General features: G+C 44.5%; 1 protein-coding gene across 1 annotated transcript in view; it reads right to left on the reverse strand.

The window, feature by feature from the left end:
* Positions 1-19,829, reverse strand: part of EPB41L4A (erythrocyte membrane protein band 4.1 like 4A) — a 445,595-nt gene extending 425,766 nt beyond the window's left edge. The window contains exon 1 of the mRNA XM_082243130.1: positions 19,559-19,829. Coding sequence (XP_082099256.1) covers positions 19,559-19,657 — 99 coding nt within the window. The 5' untranslated portion in view covers positions 19,658-19,829. The remainder of the gene's footprint in view (positions 1-19,558) is intronic.
* Between the last annotated feature and the right edge of the window lie 4,785 nt (positions 19,830-24,614).

The raw sequence follows: 24,614 nt of genomic DNA on the forward strand, positions 1-24,614 counted from the left end.
AGCAGCTTCTCCAGAGCCATCAAGTTTTTTTTCGTTCAGCCCGTGTACTATGCTTTACTTTGTTAATGGGGGGAATCTACCTACCATTTTTCTTTCCTGCAACCCAGGGCACCATCTATGGCCGACTTTAAAGACTGTCCCCATAGCTGGACAACAAATATAGGAATCTTGCATTTAAAAGCGATGAGAAGTCCTGGGAAGGTGAAAGATTGGTTTGCTTCAAACGTGTACTAACACTTTAAAAAAAATCTGCATGTTAAAGAAGAACAACACTCCAGCTATATTACCTTCCTCTATCCCCTTTCTGTGCCACCATCTTCAAAACCCAGTGTGTGCATGCATACGCACAACATTGCTCTCTACCAGCTATTTGGGACCTGTCAGAAACCCACAGCATGTCTATGCACGCACGGGGAATTCTGCACACGCACATAGATGTCACTATTTTCTGGTATAATCCCGGTGTGTGCACACTCGCCCTCTGTAGAACACGGCCTCTTGGGGTGTTGTGACATGGCAATCATAGTGGGGTTCCATACAATAGGATTCCCTAGACAAGAAAGCAGGAAGTGCTGCTTGCATCCTGAAAAAAAGTTACAGAACTTTCCAGTTCTGTAAAATGGAGGGGGGAGGAACCAAAATAGAAAAAGGTTCTTGTAATGGTTGTGTTAGGTACCTGTTAGGTAAAGTCAGAAGTGGAGTTTGAGTGCTGAGGATTCAGGCGAAAACGTAGTCAGGGATCAGGCCGGCAACAGATCGGGCAAAGTGGTATCCAAACATAATCCAAAGAATGGTCAGGCAGGCAGAAGTCATACACAAGCTGGCGGTGAAGTACAGGTTCGGCAGGCTGAAGAGGGGTCAAGAATACAGGCAAAGGTTCATACACGAAAGTCTATCGAAGAGCAAGCAGCACACCCAGGAACAGGAAGATAATCCAAACAAATGGCATTGAGGAACAGGAAGTGCTGCTTTTTGAAAGCTGAGTAAGTTGTACATTGATCACAGCTGGTTAAATTGTACATTGTTTGCAGCTGGCAGCAGGTGGAGCTAGCGAGTTCAAAAGTAATGCATCAGGCTGGAAAATCACTGCAAAAACTCCAGAGCTTCTTTGTGGCACAACAGATAAGGCTGCAAGCTATGGAACAGGGAACCTCCTGGTTAAAGGACACCCAGGTACATGACAGCTTGACAAGTCTTCTTTGACAACATTGGCAAGGCAACTAAAATCAAGCTGATTACATTAATCTCAATCAAACCTGTAGTCATATAATAGAAAGGAAACTGACGCTTCTATACCTACAGGTAAATGCACATTTTTACTTTGTTTTGTTGACCCTACCTCCTGTGTCTCGCCATTGGCCTATCACAATGATGGGATGATCCAGGAAGTAAAATGAGTAAAAAACAAGTGTGGTAGGCAGCTGTTTGCTTATCAGAGCTCCTCAATTTTTGGAGTCCCAGGACAATCTACAATAGATCCACGAGTGTGCATCTGAAAGTGGTGACTACAGTGGGGTTTCCTAAAAGCCTGTATCTTTTCTAATTGTTCAACAAACTCAATATTGCATAAATGATTGTAATGGGGAACCCAGGAAGAAGGGCATTGTCACAAGGCTTACGACAGATGCTGCAATATACTTCCCCATAACAAGCAATGGGGAGGTCATCCAACTTGCTTTGGAGTACAAGATGTGTACATATGGTGAAAATGGGAGAGTATGACCGTAATTTATAGCCTGTATGTGGTTTATGGCATACCCACCACTGGGGACAATATCCCATGCAGAACATTTTTGGTGTACACATACTCTATGAAAGCGTAATGCAGGTTTCCAACGAATAGTCAAGAAATCACATATAGCTCCTTTGTACATTTATTGTGGTTCATCAAATAAAGCAAAAGAAAATTCATTAGGAAAAACCTTAATGAACTTTACAATACATTTTCCAAAAATCCAAATTGCAGATGTTACAAATCCCTCTTACCACAAGAATGTACAAGTCCCTCTTACCACAAGCATGTACAAATCCCTCTTACCACAAGCATGTACAAATCCCTCTTACCACAAGCATGTACAAATCCCTCTTACCACAAGCATGTACAAATCCCTCTTACCGCAAGCATGTAAAAATCCCTCTTACCGCAAGCATGTACAAATCCCTCTTACCACAAGCATGTACAAATCCCTCTTACCGCAAGCATGTAAAAATCCCTCTTACCGCAAGCATGTACAAATCCCTCTTACCACAAGCATGTACAAATCCCTCTTACCACAAGCATGTACATGTCCCTCTTACCACAAGCATGTACAAGTCCCTCTTACCACAAGCATGTACAATTCCCTCTTACCACAAGCATGTACAATTCCCTCTTACCACAAGCATGTACAAATCCCTCTTACCACAAGCATGTACAAATCCCTCTTACCGCAAGCATGTACAAATCCCTCTTACCACAAGCATGTACAAATCCCTCTTACCACAAGCATGTACAAATCCCTCTTACCACAAGCATGTACATGTCCCTCTTACCACAAGCATGTACAAGTCCCTCTTACCACAAGCATGTACAATTCCCTCTTACCACAAGCATGTACAAATCCCTCTTACCACAAGCATGTACAAATCCCTCTTACTACAAGCATGTACAATTCGCTCTTACTATACAAGCATGTACAAATCCCTCTTACTACAAGCATGTACAATTCGCTCTTACTATACAAGCATGTACAAATCCCTCTTACTACAAGCATGTACAATTCGCTCTTACTATACAAGCATGTACAAATCCCTCTTACCACAAGCATGTACAAATCCCTCTTACCACAAGCATGTACAAATCCCTCTTACTACAAGCATGTACAAATTCCTCTTACCACAAGCATGTACAAATCCCTCTTACCGCAAGCATGTACAAATCCCTCTTACCACAAGCATGTACAAATCCCTCTTACCACAAGCATGTACAAATCCCTCTTACCACAAGCATGTACAATTCGCTCTTACTATACAAGCATGTACAAATCCCTCTTACTACAAGCTTGTACAAATCCCTCTTACCACAAGCATGTACAAATCCCTCTTACCGCAAGCATGTACAAATCCCTCTTACCGCAAGCATGTACAAATCCCTCTTACCACAAACATGTACAAATCCCTCTTACCGCAAGCATGTACAATGTAGCAAATATACAATAGTGAGTCGTTACAAATGCAGGATGTATCCACATCTCCCAACAGGCCTGATTCTTGGTTCAAAATGAAAAAAGAAACCAAAATAGACATTTATTTTTCCATTTTTAACTCATCAGGCAATCGTACCTCGACTAGACCTGTGTAATAGTTTGCTGTCTGTCCTATTAGGCTCTGCATTTAATGAATTTCTCATACACTGGGGTTGGAGAAGAGACAGACATAAAAGAATAGGTGCCTCAATTCATTTTGGCTGCTTTAGCCAGAAAGTCCCTTGTGGGCCACAACAATGGGGGTCTCATCTGTAAAAACCCTAGAGAAATTACTAATCAAATATAGCAAGGTGGCAGCAATTCCAAACACCAGTTAATTTATGACTGGATTATGTAAAGGTCTTTGTTCCTGCAAGGCCCAAATCAGTGGCTGCCTGAAGACAGAGCACACACAATGCTTTTACCGGCTGCTTTTATACTGAATTTGCATTTAAATAAACAGCCGTTTGGAAAATGGACATAATGTCAACAAACACACATGCAGGGATATATTAAAAACAAGAAAGTAACCTTTTTTTACACTATTTTCAAGGGAAAAAATTGGAATTGCAATTTAAAAAAAAAAAAAAAAAAAAGTATATCATTTTAAACATGTTAAGTTTCTCAGTGATGAGATCTATCAAAAAAGGAAACAGTTACTGCAATTTAAAGTGATATTAATTTTGTTGTTGAAATTAAAAAAGGTAATATTTGCCACTTGCCTGCGCTGTGCATCAATATTGCACAGAGCGGTCCTTTACTTCCTCTTTGGCAGTCCCTCTCCAGCACTGTCCGCTTTTCTTTGCTCCAGGTGCCTCCTTAGCAAGCCTGGTGCTAAAGAGGCGCCCATGCGCATGCGTGCTCCCAAGCCATAGACACACATAGTAGAGCGGCTTAAGAAAAGATATGTATAGTGATTTATTCTACAGGGCTAGATAGGTTAGTCTTAGATTGTGAATGCCAGTAGATTTAGAGATTTTAGTTATAGGCTGAACTTCTACTTTAATGTCTAGGGGAGGGAAAAGCACTTTTACTTACCTAATGCCCCTGCAAACTCCTCAAGACAGATGCAGGGCTATGGTCCCTCCCTGCATCAATGGTGGTGACATCAGAGAACTTTAGACTACTGGAGTGCAGGGGGGCGATTTTGCGGGGATCGGTCAAGCAGTGCACAGAAGCCTGCTGATGCATGAGATGATCAGGTAAGTAAAATTACTTTAAGGACCCAAAAAAAAAAAAAGCCAGCAGATAATCCCTGCAGTGTGGGCGCAGCCTCACTACAAGGGAGCATTTTTACATTTACTGTAGCTCATTTTAAATGTCTAAGTGCTGGTTCACATATATGCAATGACAGACATCGCATGTGATTCGAAGCGCACTGCTATGCGATGCAAATTCAGCCAAACAGATTGTAAGGCTGAATTTGCATCGCATTCGGACACCACTCGCACAGGACCCTTTTTTTGGTCCGCACCATAATCGTATCGCATGGGTGTTCAAGCCTATGCGATCCGATTCATGTCCGAAATGACAGTTCCCACTGCAATATGCAAACTGATCTGGGGGTGTCGTTTACTTTGTAATGACACCCCCAGCAATTCGCATATGGCAGTGTGAGCTGCCTGTGTGTGGATTTGCAGGGTTCCCGCATCACATATGTGTGAACCAGGACTAAGTGTAGAAAGATCTTCTTTGTTTCTTAGTGACAGGTTCTCTCTAAGAAATCTTGGACATCTGAAAATATTAAAAAACCGTGCACATTTTGCTGCTGAGCCATAAAGCTACCTATTCAATTATTTCTTTAGAAGATCTGTCCGAACCTGCCTATGGGTAAATCTAAATTATTTTGAGGTTTTGCAGTAGAAGCAAGCATCCAGACTACAGAGAGGGTAGAATGGTTTTGTACAATAGCTACATACCTTGTGATCTTTCCAGAAAAAATTGTGGCCAACCAAAAAAAATGGAAACTAGGCCATGTATGGGCATAAGTCAGGTTTTGGCAACCCCTTCAGTTTTCCATGGGTCTGGGTCTACATTGATATCATCAACTCATATGCTGTTCTTTATACAGTAGAAACATCCAGACATGTCAGAACAGACAAGGCCTTAAAAATCGGTACCAGTGGGTACAGCATTTAGTCCAGTCTCTGCCATAGACTTTGACAGGCTGCCTGCAGCAGGGGCTGGATGTTGGCACTTGCCCATGTTGGGAGTGCTTTCTGCAAGGAGTCTTATCTGTTCTCAGTTATGAAAACAATCAGCTCACTTTAATAGGCTATACATTATACAATTTTCTTGTGCAGGTTTACTTTAGATTTACCAAAACCATATAATATGAAGTCATACCTAAACACTTTCAATTTGCATACCAGGCAGGCCCTTGCACTACATAGTTGAAGGTAAATCTGAAAAAAAATTAACTTCTTGCCGATCGCCCCTATTTACTGCTACAGAGCGGCAGCATCACGTTTATATATATATACACACACACACACACACACACACACACACACACACACACACACATACATACATACATACATATATATATACACACACACACACACACAATCCCACACTTCCTGGTAGGGGACACGAATGCACGCCACTGGTGGCTCGCTCCCGCTGTGATTACCAGGCAGGTACCAGGCACTCAATATCTGCCGGCACCTGCCAATCATCAGATCAAAACACAGAACTGCGATGTAATTATGTAAAAAAGGCAGATTGCCGTTCTGACAGGAGGAACGGGATCAAGTTTGTGTCCCTGCAAAGCAGGGAATAAATTCCATGTCTTCCGTACAGTAAAAGCACCACACACAGTTCATATAAACACTGGTTAGACACACTGTTAACCCTTAGATTGCCCCTGATGTTAACCCCTTCCCAGCCAGTGTCATTAGTACAGTGACAGTGCATATTTTTAGCACTGATCGCTGTATCTGTGTCACTGGCCCCCACAAAAGTGTTAGTTAGTGTCAGAATGTCTACCGCAATATCATAGTCCCGCTATAAGTCGCTGATCACTACCATTATTAGTAAAAAAATAAATAAAAAACATCCCATAGTTTGTAGACGCTATAACTTTGCGCAAACCAATCAATATAAGCTTGTTTGGATTTGTTTTACCAAAAATATGTAGCAGAATACATATTGGCCTAAATTGATCAAGAAATTAGATTTTTTTTTTCAGTTTTTTTTTTTGATAGAATATGTTTTATAGCAGAAAGTAAAAAATATTGTATTCTTTTTCAAAATTGTCGGTCTTTTTTGTTTATAGCGCAAAAAATAAAAAAATCACACAGAGGTTATCAAATACCGCCAAAAGAAAGCTCTATTAATGGGAAGAAAAAGGCAGACATTTTATTTGGGTACAATGTCGCAGAACCGCGCAATTGTCAATTAATGTAGGGAAGTACCGTAACGCAAAAAATGGCCTGGTCATGAAGGGGGTAAATCTTCCAGAGATCAAGTGGTTAAACAAGAAAATTGTATAATGTATGGGCAGTTTTAGGCCAGATAATAGAGTTACATGAAAAGGATACTTTGGTTTTCTTTGGACTGCTGTAATCTTCTCCCTATCAGCCAGTTGCCAGATTTATCAATGCGACCTGGATTTTTTTTTTTAATCTTTTTTTTTACCGAGCTTCAAAAATAAATTCAAATACTTAAATTATGAGATTCCTTCCTTCACTGCCCCACCTACAATCACACTTCCAAACACTGTGCAAACCCACTTGCTCTAGAAATGACCTCAGATTGTCATCTACATTAGTAGCCATCAAGATTCTGGACAAGGAACTTATTCATGGAATTTAAAGAATTGTACTTTCTCCCGCCCTCCTAACATTTAATATCTCAAAGCCTAGGAATTGAAAGGATGTTCCAAGATTTTTTGAAAGCTAATATACATCAAAGATGTAAGGCTATGTTCACACTTGTCAAAAACTCTAACGCTGATACTAATGTGAACCAATGCGCCTATAGCGTTAATGTGTGTTTAAAGCGTGTTAAAAAAAAAAAAAGAAAAAAAAACAACCCACGCACCCACGACACCCTCCAAGACCAAGTAAATTTTTTTATTAAGGGGGAAAGTGTTTTCTTACCACCTTTTTGGTATTTGACAAATGCCATTACAGGCATTGTAAACGCTACAGGGGTTATTTTAGAGCGCATTACCATGGACTTGAATGAAAGGAGTTGATAGTTATAAAAAATATAATTTTTTTTATCAGTTTTAAAGGAAATCTGGACTTTGTTCTTAACAGACAAACTAACAGCTGGACTTGTAATGTGCCTGTTCTTACCTTCACACCGCTGCCAACTTTCTCAACCTGTTTTATGACAATTCTAGATGTAGAGCACAATATACACACCTTCCACCTCTCTATTCCCCTACAGACGTGCCATGTCTGTGCTGCCAACTGCAAAGCCAAAATGAACCGTACCCACAATCGGAAAAATCTTACAAAAAATACCGCTTTACAAAAGATCGTAAGAAAATCTGATTGTTAGTACAGAACTTTCGAGAGTCGATCACGAGTCGCGACAGTTTGTCAGATTATTATCTGATGGGACAAGCACGAAAATGTATCTCGTACGATACCAGATTGTATGATTTTCAAAAATACAATACAAATACACAACACATGACATTACTTCTGAATTTTTATTCTGTCATATGAGAATTTCCATCCCTTTAAGTGGAGCTCCACCCAAAAGGAGGCGGGGCGGAGCGTGGACTGAAAGCATTACATCCCATAGAGCTCACTGAGAGGAGGCGGGGCGCAGCGCGGAATGAAAGGAATACATCCCTGAGTACAGCTGGTGCCGGTTTGGATATAACGCCAGATTTCGTCACTAGACGATTCGCAAGGGCTGCTGGGATACATGATGCCCTTGTGAATCGCCTAGTGACGTAATCGCCTATAGACAGCCAGACCCGGAAGTGCGGATGACTAAAGAAGAAAAAAGGTATTTCCTTACAAAAAAAAAGAAATAAATAGTTTACATTGGTAAAATCATTTTTAACCACTTGCCTTCTGTGCACTTAAACCCCCTTCCGATCCAGACCAATTTTTAGCTTTCAGCGCTGTCACACTTTGAGTGACAATTGTGCGGTCATGCTACACTGTACCCATATGAAATTTTTATCATTTTTTTCACACAAATAGAGCTTTCTTTTGGTGGTATGTAACCACCTCTGGGTTTTTTATTTTTTACAAAAAAAAAGAAAAAAAAAAAGACAGAAAATTTTGAAAAAAAACGTTTCTTATTTTCTGCGAGTAAATTTTGAAAATAAATAAATTTTTCTCCTTCACTGATGTGCGCTGATGAGGCGGCACTGATGGGCACTGATAGGCTGCACTGATGGGCACTGATGAGGTGGCACTTATGGGCACTGATGAGGAGGTACTAATATGCCGCACTGATGAGCACTGATAGGCGGCACTGATAGGAGGCACTGATAGGCGGCACTGATAAGCACTGAGAGGTGGCACTGATGAGCACTGAGAGGTGGCACTGATGAGCACTGAGAGGTGGCACTGATGAGCACTGATGGGCAGCACCGTCAGTGCCCACACTCAGTGCCCATAGTGCTGCCAGTCAGTGCTCATCAGTGCCTAGATGAGCAGGCACTGACTGGCAGCACTATGGGCACTGATGGGGGGGCACTGTAGGCGGGCACTGTGGGCAATTTGTGTATGTTTTTTACCTTTTGTAATCAGGGCACTGGTGATCAGTGCCCTGATTACATTCCATTGTGTCTCCGGCGCTGGGCAGCTCTCCCTCCTTCCTCACACTGCAGGCTCCGTGTGAGGAAGGAGAGCTGGCGATGAGAGATGATCTCATATGTTTACATAAGAGATCATCTCTCATTGGATGGTCCGATCACGTGGTGAATGGCCGCTGTGATTGGCCATTCACCACGATCTGTGATCGGCTGTGTCCAAGGGACACGGCCGACACAGATTTTCCCCGATGAGCGGCCTCCCGAAAATGTGAGTCCGCGCTGCAGCCGTATATAGGCTATAGCGCGGACCGGAAGCAGTTAAAGGGGATTGCATACATCTCAACTTATTAAAATGGATGGAACTCCGCTTTAAGGGGTTAAACTGCCCCCACTTACAGATGGAGGTTGATTTCTTTGATCTAAAAGAAGGAAATGATACATTGTAAAGCATTGTGTTTATAGTTATCTAGCAGCCTTAACCATGTTGATAAGCATTTGCCAGAGGCTTTTTTTTTTTGACAGCTGTGAGTGAGCAGAGAACAGCTCTCTAAGAATTGAAGGCATGCCATTTTAAGATTGTGAGGGGGGGCAATGATTTGGGATCGTGATTTTTACAGATTTATCGTGCAGCTCTATTGTATTAATATAGTTTTGTGCACCTTGTTTACATTTATGATCAGAGTATGACGCATGCATTTAGCTTGTATGAGTCAACTCATTTGCTCTTTGATGCACTTCATTCAGTTAATTGTTTTTCAATTCTTGTTATTGTAACAATTAGTTACAATTGCTCACAATCTTTTAGGAACAGCGCACCATTATTTTTTAGATTATTATTTATTCTGCTTCCAGAATTTGAGTTGCTGCAGTTTCACATGTAGCCAGTGCAGAGATACATGTGTGTATTTTAACCACTTCCCACCCAAAAACATACCAGTGCGTCCTTGGGTTTCTGCGGTGTACCGGGATGATGCCTGCATCTACAGGCATCATCGTAGTATTATTTTCAGCCAGCGATTCTGTAGAAGGCAGAGGTGATCTGAGTTGCTAATTAGCCAATTGATCACTTCTGCGGGTGGCAGAAGTGGGTCCCACCCTCCTACCGCTGCCGCCTCTGCCGGGCTCTCCGGTCCCATCGCAGATTCCGGGACAGATGCAGCCGGCGGCGATGGCTGCCTGGGAAAGAGAGAGAGGAACTGACATTGTTCCCCTCTCTCTGTAACCCTGGAAACCAGGAGGGATGAATATTCGTCACTTCCGGTTCCACCCCTTTGTTCACCTGGCCACCAGCGGCCAGAGAAGCAGCTGATCTGTCTGTCCGATTGGCTGCATGGGGGGTCAGAGGAGAGATTTGGGGTCTAACAGACGCCTAATCTCTCCATAAAGAGGATCTGTCACAGCCCATGCTAGGTCCACAGCCCAGAACTCCTCCTGCTGGCTGGATAGAAGACAGAGAAGGTGGAATGACTAAAGGCAAATAGACTGTGCACTTTGGAAGTACCGCTGCACTCAGTTTCCCCAGAGCTTAGTAAATAAGGTGAAACTCTGCAGATTTCCATCTTCCAATCATGTGCAAACAAAAATGCCATTTTTATTTTATTTATTTATCATTGTCCCTGATTGGGTATTCTTTAGAAGTAAAATCTCACCACAGTCACTAAGCTTTGGAGAAAATGAGCGCAACTGCACTTCCAAAGTGCACATTCTATTTGCCTTTAGTGAATCCACCTTAATGTCTTGGACAAGTCATTTCTCAATGTACTTTCCACTTCTTAACACTAATGTCCCGGCATCGCTACTCAGTTTGATTAAATTATTAGTGTTTTACATAAGCAAGGATAGGTCCATAGAAAAGAAAAGTAGACAAGGATCCCTCCCCATCACTTTCCTTTAATTTGCACACCTTTTCTACAATGACCTTGCTGAAACCATCTAATGTACACTCACACTGAAAATGGCTGTAATTACCATACACAGAAACACCTAGGCAAGACTATGCCGTGTCCCCTCGGGGAGATTTCCACTCTCTGACACATACTTGTCAAACAACTCCTAAGTGTTATAAAATAGAGAGAGACCAGAGGGGCAGGTTCCATTGTCTGGGAGCCATGTGGATTCTCACACCACCAGCAACAAAACCATCCTATAAAAGGCACAAAGGTGTTATGTATACCAAGAGAAGTAGGATGTGTGCAGACACTAACCCCTGCTACTGAGGGCAGAAAACATGCTTTACATTAACAGATGCAGACACAACTCATTTTACATAGATTGCATAGATACCGGGGTGTAAAAAAAGATCAGCTTTGGTTAAAAAGTGTATAAATGTTTAAAATAAACCCTTACTTGGTCACACCAAACCCGACTTTAAAAATCACACAATTTCAAAGCTGCATGTCAGTGCGACTTCAGGTGCAACTTCGCTGACATCTGGCGACTTCATGCACAGATATCTATGCAAGTCGCACCTGAAATCGCCAAAAATAGTGCAGCAACTACTTTTTTTAAATCGGTGCGGCACTGCAAAGTTGGCGTCGCACTGATTTGAACGATCCATTGCCTGACTCAATAAAAACAATGCACACCCTCTGTGGATGAAATCTTATCACAACAGTTGTTAAGTAGTGAAGTTGAATATGTCAAATACTGAGCTCCCTCTAGTGGTTAATCTACAAATCTATACTTTTAATCAGGGTGGATTTGATTTAAAGCGGAACTCCACTTTTGTTGAGAAAAAAAAAAAACATTCCCCTCTGGGTGATCTGTGTACATTGGAGGGGTTTTAACAAACTTTGATGCAGATTCCTACCTTTTGTTATTCTGAAGAAATCATTGTTTGTTCCTCTGTGCTGGGTCAAATGGGAGTGGTTTCATAATTATCTAACAGTTGCTGCAGCTGCAGGGCTCTAATGAGGAAATCTGCTGGGCCCTGCATCCCTTTAGACGTGTTCCTATTGGGAGTATCTCACCAAAAATGACATTTTTGTTGCAGGGGATGCCAAAAATCTGACTTTTATCTTGGGCAGAATTCTGGGAAAATTGGTGAGCCAATCACACAAGCAGGAAATTATGTTTCTGGGGTGTGGTTAGTACACATTCTGTGTACAGAACAGCTCCAGGTAGCCATATTGCATTGCATTTTCAGAAAATTACAGTTGCAGATTAAAAAGTAAAGGTTATTTTTTAATAACATTCAATTACACTATGATTTGTGTCACAGTTGTATACGTTATATTGGTATTTTTTGATTTGCTATTTTTTTTCCCCCACAAAAGTGGAGTTACCCTTTAAATCAAGTCGATTTAAATTTACTAGTAAAAAGGCTTGAATTAAATCAACCCCATTTGAATCATATTTTTTAAAGAGCAACTGTCATCTCTGTTTCGCAGCGCCCTTCCTCTGACCCGCTATTGAATCATTGACAGTCCCGTTCACTTTAATGGGGCGGCTGGTGATGCGGCAGTGACACACCCTGAGGGTGAGGGATGTGGGGAAGTCCGCTAACAGGCACTGCCATGATGGATCTGAAATGACAGGTGCTCTTTAAATGTAAGGACCCATTCTTGCTGGTAGTTAGTATGAAATTGTGTGAATGCATCAACGCAGTGCCTGTTATCTGAGCTTGCCGACCTTGGAGATGAGTTTACCAAAAATGTAAATATTGCAGAATATACAGCCTCATGCTACATAACTAAGCTCCATTTCATGCTGAATAAACTAAATTATTAATGTATCTTAAATAGAAAAAACTATATTTATATATAGATTTTTACTCCAAAAGCATTTTATTAAAATAAATTGATAATAATGATTAAAAAAAAAAAAAAAAAAAAGAAAGATTTAAATAATAACAAAAAAAAAATCAGATCTTTTTAATTTTTTTGTAAAAAACTATTTTTATCCACCCTGTTTTCAATGACTACAGTAGACAGTATTGCTGTTGGGGAAACCTCTGAGAGCAGTGCGGGGGAGACCAGGAATCTGACATTTCTGAAGTATTAGATTCTACAGATTCCTCAGGGGATAGTGATCATACTACAATTCTAATAATCTGGGCACCACCTACAAAACAGATTTTCTAATTCCTCTTGGATCCTAGCGAACCTGTGACTGCTCTCCTGGGATCTAGCCAAAAATTTGTAACAATGTCATGACCCCGTAGCTTATTTCAAGTTCAGAAAGTTTACAATTTAACAGTTTCCAGTAACATACAAAGACAATTTAATGTATCAATAAAAAAAGAAAAAAAAAAAAAGCATTCTAAATTTTGCCTTAAACAGGAACTTCTTGGCAACTTGTCAATCAGCGTTCATGTTATGACATCACATAGCAGTCTGCCTGCTTCAATATAATCCATGACTGCTCAGTAACCTGGTCACCCGTATGACTGCTCAGTAAGGACAGCTGTAGCAGGGACCAGGTCCCCCGTATGACTGCTGGAGAGGACTTCTACCATCAAATCAATCCTGGGCCCAAGTTATTAATGTAGGGGTTTACAGCTAAACTCCCGGTCAATGGCTAAATACATGGACAGGATACATATACAGTGCCTTGCGAAAGTATTCGGCCCCCTAGATTTGCAGTGGTCTGATACTCCTTCCATTTCAATATCACTTGCACAGTGCTCCTTGGGATGTTTAAAGCTTGGGAAATTTTTTTGTATCCAAATCCAGCTTTAAACTTCTCCACAACAATATCTCGGACCTGCCTGGTGTGTTCCTTGTTCTTCATGATGCTCTCTGCGCTTTAAACGGACCTCTGAGACTATCACAGTGCAGGTGCATTTATACGGAGACTTGATTACACACAGGTGGATTCTATTTATCATCATTAGTCATTTAGGTCAACATTGGATCATTCAGAGATCCTCACTGAACTTCTGGAGAGAGTTTGCTGCACTGAAAGTAAAGGGGCTGAATCATTTTGCACGTCCAATTTTTCAGTTTTTTGTTAAAAAAGAAATATCCAATAAATTTCATTCCACTTCATGATTGTGTCCCACTTGTTGTTGATTCTTCACAAAAAATTACAGTTTTATATCTTTATGTTTGAAGCCTGAAATGTGGCAAAAGGTCGCAAAGTTCAAGGGGGCCGAATACTTTCGCAAGGCACTGTATGTTACCTGCCAAGGATTGGTCGCTCTGTCCATCCAGTCCTGAGATTTACCAAGCTCAGCCTCATCTATCATTGCAGGAGACCTATTCTGCTGCAGTTTGCAGAGGCTCACTGATCTTCACTCTCCAACAGTCTGTAACTGGGCAGTAAAAGGAGAAGCAACACACAATAAGCTTATCTCCTGGCCTCTCTGCTCCTTCCTCCTATCAGCATGCTTAGTGTTATCACATGAGCACTGCACCACAACTGATAGGCTCCTTGTGCTGCTTCTTCTCCCATTCTGAGCTCAAGGAGACTGAACAGTCAATGATTGAAAGTGATCTGAGGGCATTTGACAGGCAGTGAGGAGGCGTGTCCTAACCCCAAAAAATGCTTATTTTTGTGTTGAGGAGCAAGCTAATAATGTGTACACCAAATAACTTCTATCTCAATCCACATCAAAAAACAACAAGAAAAATCAAGTGAATAAAAGTAAAAAATACCGTTCTGCTGATAGCAATAAGGAAATGTCTGACATCGCATATGTGTGAAATGGCACTTACTGCTTTGATTGATCATTGATTATAATCAATCAAAGCTGCAAGTGCCAAGTCACATATATGCGATGTCAGACATTGCATGTGATTCGCACTGCACTGCTATGCAAATCACATAGGAAGTCTCTCCATAGCAAATTCAGCCATACAGATTGTACATTCGCACCAAAGTCACACAGGACCATTTTTTGGTCCGCACCAGAATCTGTTTTTTTACATCATATTTTAGGGCTTGTTTTCTACAGATGCAATGCCAACGTATATACAAGAGAAACTTTTTCAATGCGTGTTTTAAAAGAAGAAGGTACAGCATGTTGCATTTTGCTTGCACGTGAATGCAATATAAATACATGGAAATGCAACTTGGTGAAAAAAATAATAAATAACACCAATAAACAACCAATAAAGGCACACGCAGAACGCACATTAAACACAGCGACTGCGGAATAATGGAGCCCCTGTACCTCTTGTAATAAGGGTTATGTGGGGAGGATATGGACTTTATACAGGTAGGTAATCATATAGATGGCTGTATCGTGACCACAAGACCCTATGGAAGAAGAACATGACCATATACAGTACAAGGTCATATAGTTGGCTGTGCGGTGACCCCAGGACTGTATATAAGAATTACAGGTAGGTTATTATGTAGTTGGCTGTGCAGTGACCCCAGGACTATATATAAGAAGTACAGGTAGGTTATTATGTAGTTGGCTGTGCGGTGACCCTAGGACTGTATATAAGAAGTACAATTAGGTGATCATATAGTTGGCTGTTCAGTGTTCCCAAGTAGATTTAGGTGACCTCAGGAGTGTGTAAAAGAAGTACAGGTAGGTGATCGTATAGCTGGCTGTGTGGTGACGTAGAAGTGTCTATGAGAAGTAGAGGTAGGTGATGACGTAGGAGTGTCTATGAGAAGTAGAGGTAGGTGATGACGTAGGAGTGTCTATGAGAAGTAGAGGTAGGTGATGACGTAGGAGTGTCTATGAGAAGTGGAGGTAGGTGATGACGTAGGAGTGTCTATGAGAAGTGGAGGTAGGTGATGACGTAGGAGTGTCTATGAGAAGTAGAGGTAGGTGATGACGTAGGAGTGTCTATGAGAAGTGGAGGTAGGTGATGACGTAGGAGTGTCTATGAGAAGTGGAGGTAGGTGATGACGTAGGAGTGTCTATGAGAAGTAGAGGTAGGTGATGACGTAGGAGTGTCTATGAGAAGTAGAGGTAGGCGATGACGTAGGAGTGTCTATGAGAAGTGGAGGTAGGCGATGACGTAGGAGTGTCTATGAGAAGTGGAGGTAGGTGATGACGTCGGAGTTTCTATGAGAAGTGGAGGTAGGTGATGACGTAGGAGTGTCTATGAGAAGTGGAGGTAGGTGATGACGTAGGAGTGTCTATGAGAAGTGGAGGTAGGTGATGACGTAGGAGTGTCTATGAGAAGTAGAGGTAGGTGATGACGTAGGAGTGTCTATGAGAAGTGGAGGTAGGTGATGACGTAGGAGTGTCTATGAGAAGTAGAGGTAGGTGATGACGTAGGAGTGTCTATGAGAAGTGGAGGTAGGTGATGACGTAGGAGTGTCTATGAGAAGTAGAGGTAGGTGATGACGTAGAAGTGTCTATGAGAAGTAGAGGTAGGTGATGAGGTAGGAGTGTCTATGAGAAGTGGAGGTAGGTGATGAGGTAGGAGTGTCTATGAGAAGTGGAGGTAGGTGATGACGTAGGAGTGTCTATGAGAAGTAGAGGTAGGTGATGACGTAGGAGTGTCTATGAGAAGTAGAGGTAGGTGTTGACGTAGGAGTGTCTATGAGAAATAGAGGTAGGTGATGAGGTAGGAGTGTCTATGAGAAGTGGAGGTAGGTGATGACGTAGGAGTGTCTATGAGAAGTGGAGGTAGGTGATGAGGTAGGAGTGTCTATGAGAAGTGGAGGTAGGTGATGACGTAGGAGTGTCTATGAGAAGTAGAGGTAGGTGATGACGTAGGAGTGTCTATGAGAAGTGGAGGTAGGTGATGACGTAGGAGTGTCTATGAGAAGTGGAGGTAGGTGATGACGTAGGAGTGTCTATGAGAAGTGGAGGTAGGTGATGACGTAGGAGTGTCTATGAGAAGTGGAGGTAGGTGATGACGTAGGAGTGTCTATGAGAAGTAGAGGTAGGTGATGACGTGTCTATGTACACTATACAATTGTCTTTAGATTTTTTCCTTTAGACTTCCCAAAACCATATAATATGAGGTCAAACCTAAACACTTTCAATTTGTATGCAATCTGGCAGGCCCTTGTACTACATAGAAAAGGTAAATCTGAAGGAAATCTAACAACAAAAGTCGTAAAGTGTATATACAGCTTTAGGCTCCCTCCATGTGTAGGGATCAGAGGGATGGGGGGTGTGGCTTCTATAACAGGTATCAGCGCTCCCTCAGTCACCTGCCATGTGTAGGGACTGGGGAGGTGGTGTGGCTCATATGATAACAGGCATCAGCACTCCCTCAGGCGCCCCCCATGTTTAGGGATCAGAGGGTGGTGTGGTTTCTATGATGACAGGTATCAGCACTCTCTCTGGCACCCCCCATGTGTAGGGATCAGAGGGTGGTGTGGCTCCTATGATGACAGGTATCAGCACTCTCTCAGGCTCCCCCCCCCCATGTGTAGGGATCAGAGGGTGGTGTGGCTCCTATGTTAACAGGCATCAGCACTCCCTCAGGCGCCCCCCATGTTTAGGGATCAGAGAGGTGGTGTGGCTCCTATGATGAGGCGCCCCCCATGTGTAGGGATCAGAGGGTGGTGTGGCTCCTATGATGACAGGTATCAGCATTCTCTCAGGCACCCCCCATGTGTAGGGATCAGAGGGTGGTGTGGTTCCTATGATGACAGGTATCAGCACTCTCTCAGGCACCCCCCATGTGTAGGGATCAGAGGGTGGTGTGGTTCCTATGATGACAGGTATCAGCACTCTCTCAGGCACCCCCCATGTGTAGGGATCAGAGGGTGGTGTGGTTCCTATGATGACAGGTATCAGCACTCTCTCAGGCACCCCCCATGTGTAGGGATCAGAGGGTGGTGTGGCTCCTATGATGAGGCACCCCCCATGTGTAGGGATCAGGGGGGTGGTGTGGCTCCTATGATGATGAGGCACCCCTATGTGTAGGGATCAGGGGGTGGTGTGGCTCCTATGATGACAGGTATCAGTATTCTCTCAGGCACCCCCCATGTGTAGGGATCGGAGGGATCAGGGGGTGGTGTGGTTCCTATGATGACAGGTATCAGTATTCTCTCAGGCACCCCCATGTGTAGGGATCAGAGGGTGGTGTGGTTCCTATGATGACAGGTATCAGCACTCTCTCAGGCACCCCCCATGTGTAGGGATCGGAGAGATCAGAGGGTGGTGTGGTTCCTATGATGACAGGTATCAGCACTCTCTCAGGCACCACCCATGTGTAGGGATCGGAAAGATCAGAGGGTGGTGTGGTTCCTATGATGACCGGTATCAGCACTCTCTCAGGCACCCCCCATGTGTAGGGATTGGAGAGATCAGAGGGTGGTGTGGTTCCTATGATGACCGGTATCAGCACTCTCTCAGGCACCCCCCATGTGTAGGGATTGGAGAGATCAGAGGGTGGTGTGGCTCCTATGATGACAGGTATCAGCACTCTCTCAGGCACCACCCATGTGTAGGGATCGGAGGGATCAGGGGGGTGGTGTGGTTCCTATGATGACAGGTATCAGCACTCTCTCAGGCACCCCCCATGTGTAGGGATCAGGGGGTGGTGTGGTTCCTATGATGACAGGTATCAGCACTCTCTCAGGCGCCCCCTATGTGTAGGGATCGGAGGGATCAGAGGGTGGTGTGGCTCCTATGATGACAGGTAGGAGCACTCTCTCAGGCACCCCCCATGTGTAGGGATCAGGGGGTGGTGTGGCTCTTATGATGACAGGTATCAGCACTCTCTCAGGCACCCCCATGTGTAGGGATCGGAGGGATCAGGGGGTGGTGTGGTTCCTATAATGACAGGTATCAGCACTCTCTCAGGCACCTCCATGTGTAGGGATCAGGGGTGGTGTGGCTCCTATGATGAGGCACCCCCCATGTGTAGGGATCAGGGGGGTGATGTGGCTCCTATGATGACAGGTATCAGTATTCTCTCAGGCACCCCCCATGTGTAGGGATCGGAGGGATCAGGGGGTGGTGTGGTTCCTATGATGACAGGTATCAGTAATCTCTCAGGCACCCCCCATGTGTAGGGATCGGAGGGATCAGGGGGTGGTGTGGTTCCTATAATGACAGGTATCAGCACTCTCTCAGGCACCTCCATGTGTAGGGATCAGGGGTGGTGTGGCTCCTATGATGAGGCACCCCCCATGTGTAGGGATCAGGGGGGTGATGTGGCTCCTATGATGACAGGTATCAGTATTCTCTCAGGCACCCCCCATGTGTAGGGATCAGAGGGATCAGAGGGTGGTGTGGCTCCTATGATGACAGGTATCAGCACTCTCTCAGGCACCCCCCCCCCCCCCCCCCCATGTGTAGGGATCAGAGGGTGGTGTGACTCCTATGATGACAGGTATCAGTATTCTCTCAGGCACCCCCCATGTGTAGGGATTGGAGGGATCAGAGGGTGGTGTGGCTCCTATGATGACAGGTATCAGCACTCTCTCATGCACCCCCCATGTGTAGGGATCGGAGGGATCAGGGGGGTGGTGTGGCTCCTATGATGACAGGTATCAGCACTCTCTCAGGCACCCCCCCCCCCCCCCCATGTGTAGGGATCAGAGGATGGTGTGGCTCCTATGATGACAGGTATCAGTATTCTCTCAGGCACCCCCCATGTGTAGGGATCAGGGGTGGTGTGGCTCCTATGATGAGGCACCCCCCATGTGTAGGGATCAGAGGATGGTCTGGTTCCTATGATGACAGGTCTTTGTGCTCCGGGCACAGGACAATGGAGGGCACACTTACCTTCACCCCGTGCTGCTGGCTGGTCAGTGATAACTTGGACTCGTCCAGTAACAAAACTTCACAATAGAATTCCTCGGGCACGGCGCAGAAGCAGCCCATGGTGGAGGCGGAGAGGGGTGTCCGGGTTGGGCTCTGTGTAGGGGGTGGCAGGTGCTCAGTGTTAGGAGTACGGGGCCCCCCCTGCACTGCCCCGGCGGGCGCTCTGCATGTTCTCCGCTCTCAGCGCACACTGCGGTTGCCAAGGCTATAGACCCAATCTATGGAATAAAGAACTGAGGGGGCGGGGTGCGCTCCTGGGACGTCAATGGAGGGGCGGGGTCTTTCCTGGTTTTCAATTCCGTCTATTGTGATTGGACGGATACCTTCAAATAGATGGCTGTGGATGGTGGCATGGTTTGTGTGTCCTCTGCTGGATGAAAGGAGGTACTGCACAGGACACAACTTTATTAGGAAGAGAACAGGTTTTATTTCTATAGAATAGAGAGATTGTGGAATCTGTGTACTGGCTGGTAAAGTGGCGCTGCCTAGGGTGCCTGACGGATTAAATAAAGAAAGGGGGGTCAAATCCAAGGGTGTGCCTCTACAAAATTCCAATACAAATAATTACATTCAATTGGAATTATTAACTAAAGTGCTGAATGAGGCAATGTTAAACAATGTATAAAGTGCTTAAGTGTAAGGTGACTCAATGGTGGTCACACATAATACCTAATAAACATAATGCCAGTGTGAAAAAGTATCCAAATGAATGTGTTTGAAGGAATAAAATCAATAAAGTGCAAATCCCAAAGGGATCAAATATAAAGTGACTCAGTGCTGATAAGTCACCCTAATATATATATATAAACACAAGCATGTGAAATAAATTCAATTTAGTGAGAAAGTCCAAAAAGGTAAGTATAATCAATACAGTGAAAAAATCAATCAAATGTCCGAATCGCACATGAGGGTGCTAAAGGAAATCAGTGCAACTCCACAGATTAAATCGCATATGAAGGTGACTCTTGTGCTGTTAACAGATCTTGTGGCTCTCAAAGTGTGGCCGGTGTGATGGGTCAAACATGCTCCCCTCACCCCCAGGACCGCACTTACCAGAAATCCTAACCCCTACAGGGGTAGCAGGCCTTTGGTAGTTGGGGGATATGGCTCCTTTGTACCTTTGTTTTCTATTTCATGGTTCCTATGGTGTCCTTAAGGTAGCGTGGCCAATATGCATCCAAGGGTACCCTGAGTGTATATATGAGGAAAGAAGGGCTAGTATAGTGTAGTACCATTAAAAGTATAGATAATTTTATTTGAAAAAGTACTCACATAATAATGATGAATAAAAGGCAATTAGTACACAATTCCGTGCTGTATCACCAGAACTCTTCCGGAACACGATGTGTTCCACCGCTTTCCTCCAACTGAGGACCAGTACCCCTCTTTCCCTTGCTGAGGACCAGTGCCTGCCCTCTTCCACACTGAAAATCTCCCCCCCCCCCCCCCCCCCCACTGAGCACCATTGTCCCCCTCTCCCACTACTGAGCACTTCTGCCCCTCTTTCATCCCCTCTCAAAGATCATGGCCCCCTTATTCCCTCCACTGAGGACCAGTGCTCCCTCTCTTCTCTCCCCAATGAGGAACAGTGACCTCCTACCCCCCTCACACAGAGGTCCAGTGCCCCCCTCTTGCCCCACTGAGGAACAGTGCCCTCCTCTCCTCCCACTGAGGACTGTTGCCCTTCTTTCCCTTGCTGAGCGTCATTGCCCCCTCTCCCCCCACTAAGCTCCACTCCATAAAACATCAGTGCCCCCCTATCCCCCACTGAGAACCAGTGCCCCCTCTTTTCTCTCACTGAGGACCAGAGGCCCCCTCCCCCCACTGAGGACCAGTGCCCCACCTCTTCCCCCACTGAGGACAAGTGCCCCCCTCTACTGCCACTGAGGACAAGTGACCTATTTTCCCCTTGCTGAGGACCAGCCTCTTTCCCACTGAGGACCAGTGCCCCCCTCTATCCCCACTGAGCACCATTGTCTCCCTCTCCCCTCACTGAGGACCATTGGCCCCTCTTTTCCACTGAGGACCAGTGTCCCCTCTCTCACCAGTGAGGATCAGTGCTCCCTCTTTCCCTTGCTGAGGACCAGTGCCCCCCCCACTTCGCTACTGAGGACCAGTACCTCCCTCTTCCCCACTGAGGACTAGAGCCCCCCTTTTCCCCACTGAGGACCAGTGAGTGCCCCCCTCTACAGCTATTGAAAACCAGTGCCCCCCTCCCCCTCTGCTGAGGACCAGTGCCTCCTATCACCCCACCGAGGAACAATGCCCCTTCTTTTTCCCCTCTAAGGACCAGTGCTCCCCTCTCCCTCCACTAAGGATCAGTGCCCCTTTCTCCACTCACTGAGGATTAGTGCCCCCCTCTCCCCCTACTGAGGACCAGTACCCCTTTCTCCCCTCTCTGAGGATTAGTGTCCCCCTCCTCCCCCACTGAGGACCAGTCACCCCCCCTCTTCCCCCATGAGGACCAATGCCCCCTCTTTCCCTACTGAGGACCAGTACCCCCCCCCCCCCATGGAGCATTTATTTCCACCCAATGGCCATTGGTGCAGAGTATTTTCTTGCTTTAACTGACTACCAACACTCCTCTTACTGATCCCAATTACAGGTATTTTTTTACCACCCCCTTGACCACCAACACTTGACATTTTCAACCTGCTGACCACTGATGGCAGAAATTATACCCACTCAAGCCCCCCCCCCCCGGCATCAAAGCTGGGAATCTTTATGATCGGCTGATCACTGATGCCAGCCATCTTTTCCTCCTGCTGATCAGGAGGAAGAGGCACTATGACCTATACTGATGTGTTGTACATAAAGAGTGCTTAACACTGTACATTGCATACTGCTGACCAGACCAAAGTGATTATGGTCTCAAGATTTGCAGGTTATGAAGTCGTTTCTAAGGTCTTCTTAATGGTAGGCTCTGACAATGTGCTAGCTCTTTTTCTATATACTGTTTTATTTTTAAAGATTAAACTTATAGATTTATGTGTGTCTGTGAATCTGAGGTTAATTCACTAACAGATTTGCATGCAATATTTTTTTTTTTTTTTTTGATGCATTGCATGCAATAATGAAAAAGTACATTCATGAAAGTAAAAAACTGAGTTTGAAGTAACTACTGTAAATTTATTAAAAATGTTAGGTAAATACCAAAAAAAAAAAAAAATGATCAAAGTCAATTCACTTAGAAAAAAACACACAATTATTAATTTTTTCATGGTACAGGTAGTTGATCTTTTAGGAACATACAAATGACAATGATGGAACTCTGCACTGACCAGTAAGGTAAAAGAAAAACAATGTATCAGTGTGGAAATATTCTGCCCTGAACTCAGAAATATAGATAATTTGTATCATTGCACCAGAGGGAGATGATTAGGTGAATGAAGGCACACTAGAATGTTCTCATAGCTTCACAATATTTCTGTATGTCTTCATTCACAGAACAATCTTCCTCAAGTGCAGTGTTAGCCTGTAAAAGAAAATTGTGAAAAAACAATGTCAAATGTATCGCTATTTTAAGTGCTACGTAAATATCACTTCACATAGATTTTTAGCCTATTTGTTAAATAATCTATGATTTTAGTGAATTGACTACCTTTGAGATAAAAAATGCAGTTATTTTAAGGCAAAAATTCCTGCAGTATTTATCTCTTAAAGCGGAACTCCACTCAAAAGGGGAAGTTCTGCTTTAAAGCGGAGTTCCAGCCTCAAAAGGAAAATTTGACATCCGCTTGCTCTAAGTAACCTGAAAAAGAATTGGATAATCACAATTTTTTTTTTTTTTGCTTTACTTACCTTGTTTTTGAAGAAAATATACTTACCTTCCTTCCTCTTCCTCCCTCTGCGGCCGCGGCCCACGCCGTCACTTCCTCCTTGCATTGACTCCTGGGATCCCGAACGTCATCGCTCCCAGGAGTCAATGCGCCTGCACCAGCCCCGCTCGTCAGTTCCGGTGTTCCGTGAGAATTACCTACCCGTGAGAAAAACCTACCCCTCGTCACTTCCGGTGCTCGGCACTGTATGTAATGCGGCGGTTACATTAAAACAGCTGTGCTGCAATATGAGTCATCTCCGCTCCTGTGCCTGTCACTTCCCTGATCTCAGATAGTAAATATAAAAGCGGTGGCGGGTGTATGAAAAGATAAATCACGGAGCCGAGAGCCGCTTTTATATTTACTTGCCGACAGCAGGGAAGTGACAGGCACAGGAGCGGAGATGACTCGTATTTCAGCACAGCTGTTTTATGTAACCGCCGCGTGGGTAGGTTTTTTTCACGGTACACCGTGACTGTTTCATACTAGTGCGCATGCGCACTACTAAGCTCCTCAGTTCTTCCATTAGGTATCCGGGGCTCTGAGCATGCGCACTGCTGCGCTGTTCAGCTGTTTCTGGCAGGAAGTGACGAGGGAAGGTTTTTCTCACGGGGTAGGTAATTCTCACGTTACACCGGTGCAGGCGCATCATTCCCTGCTAAACAGCTTCTGGGAATGCCCAGAAGCTGTTTAGCAGGGATGACGCGCCTGCAGGGCATTCTGGGACTCTGACGTCACCGAAGAGAACACTCCAGCTTCAGCTGCCCACACCTGAGATGGCAGCGCTGGACAAGACTTTTTCAAGGTAAGTATTTCTTCTAAAAGGTAAGTGCGACCTGGGGACAGTTCAGAGGCTATCATTGCTAAAAAGGAACTAGCCTGACTGTCCCGGGGGTATTTTTATTGGAAAAAAATTTTGGAGGCTGGAACTCCGCTTTAAGTACTTGTCTCTTGCACAATTGGCACTTTTGAGGAGCAGGGAGGGGAGGAGCAGGTACTCGATTTTGACCGGTACCTGCTCCCATTTCCGTTCCAAGCGTCGCGGCACTCGGCAACAGAAGTTCTCCTTCCTCCCTCCCCCCTGCATCCACCATTCACAATGCGCCGCGGACTTGCGCGGTGGGCACCCAGCTGTGAAGCCGCAAGCTGTCACTGCCGGGTGCCCACAGGGAAGATGCTGGCGCCGCCGAGGGAGGACA

Source organism: Pelophylax lessonae (assembly GCF_965119305.1).
Source record: "Pelophylax lessonae genome assembly, chromosome: 1".
NCBI lineage: Eukaryota > Metazoa > Chordata > Amphibia > Anura > Ranidae > Pelophylax > Pelophylax lessonae.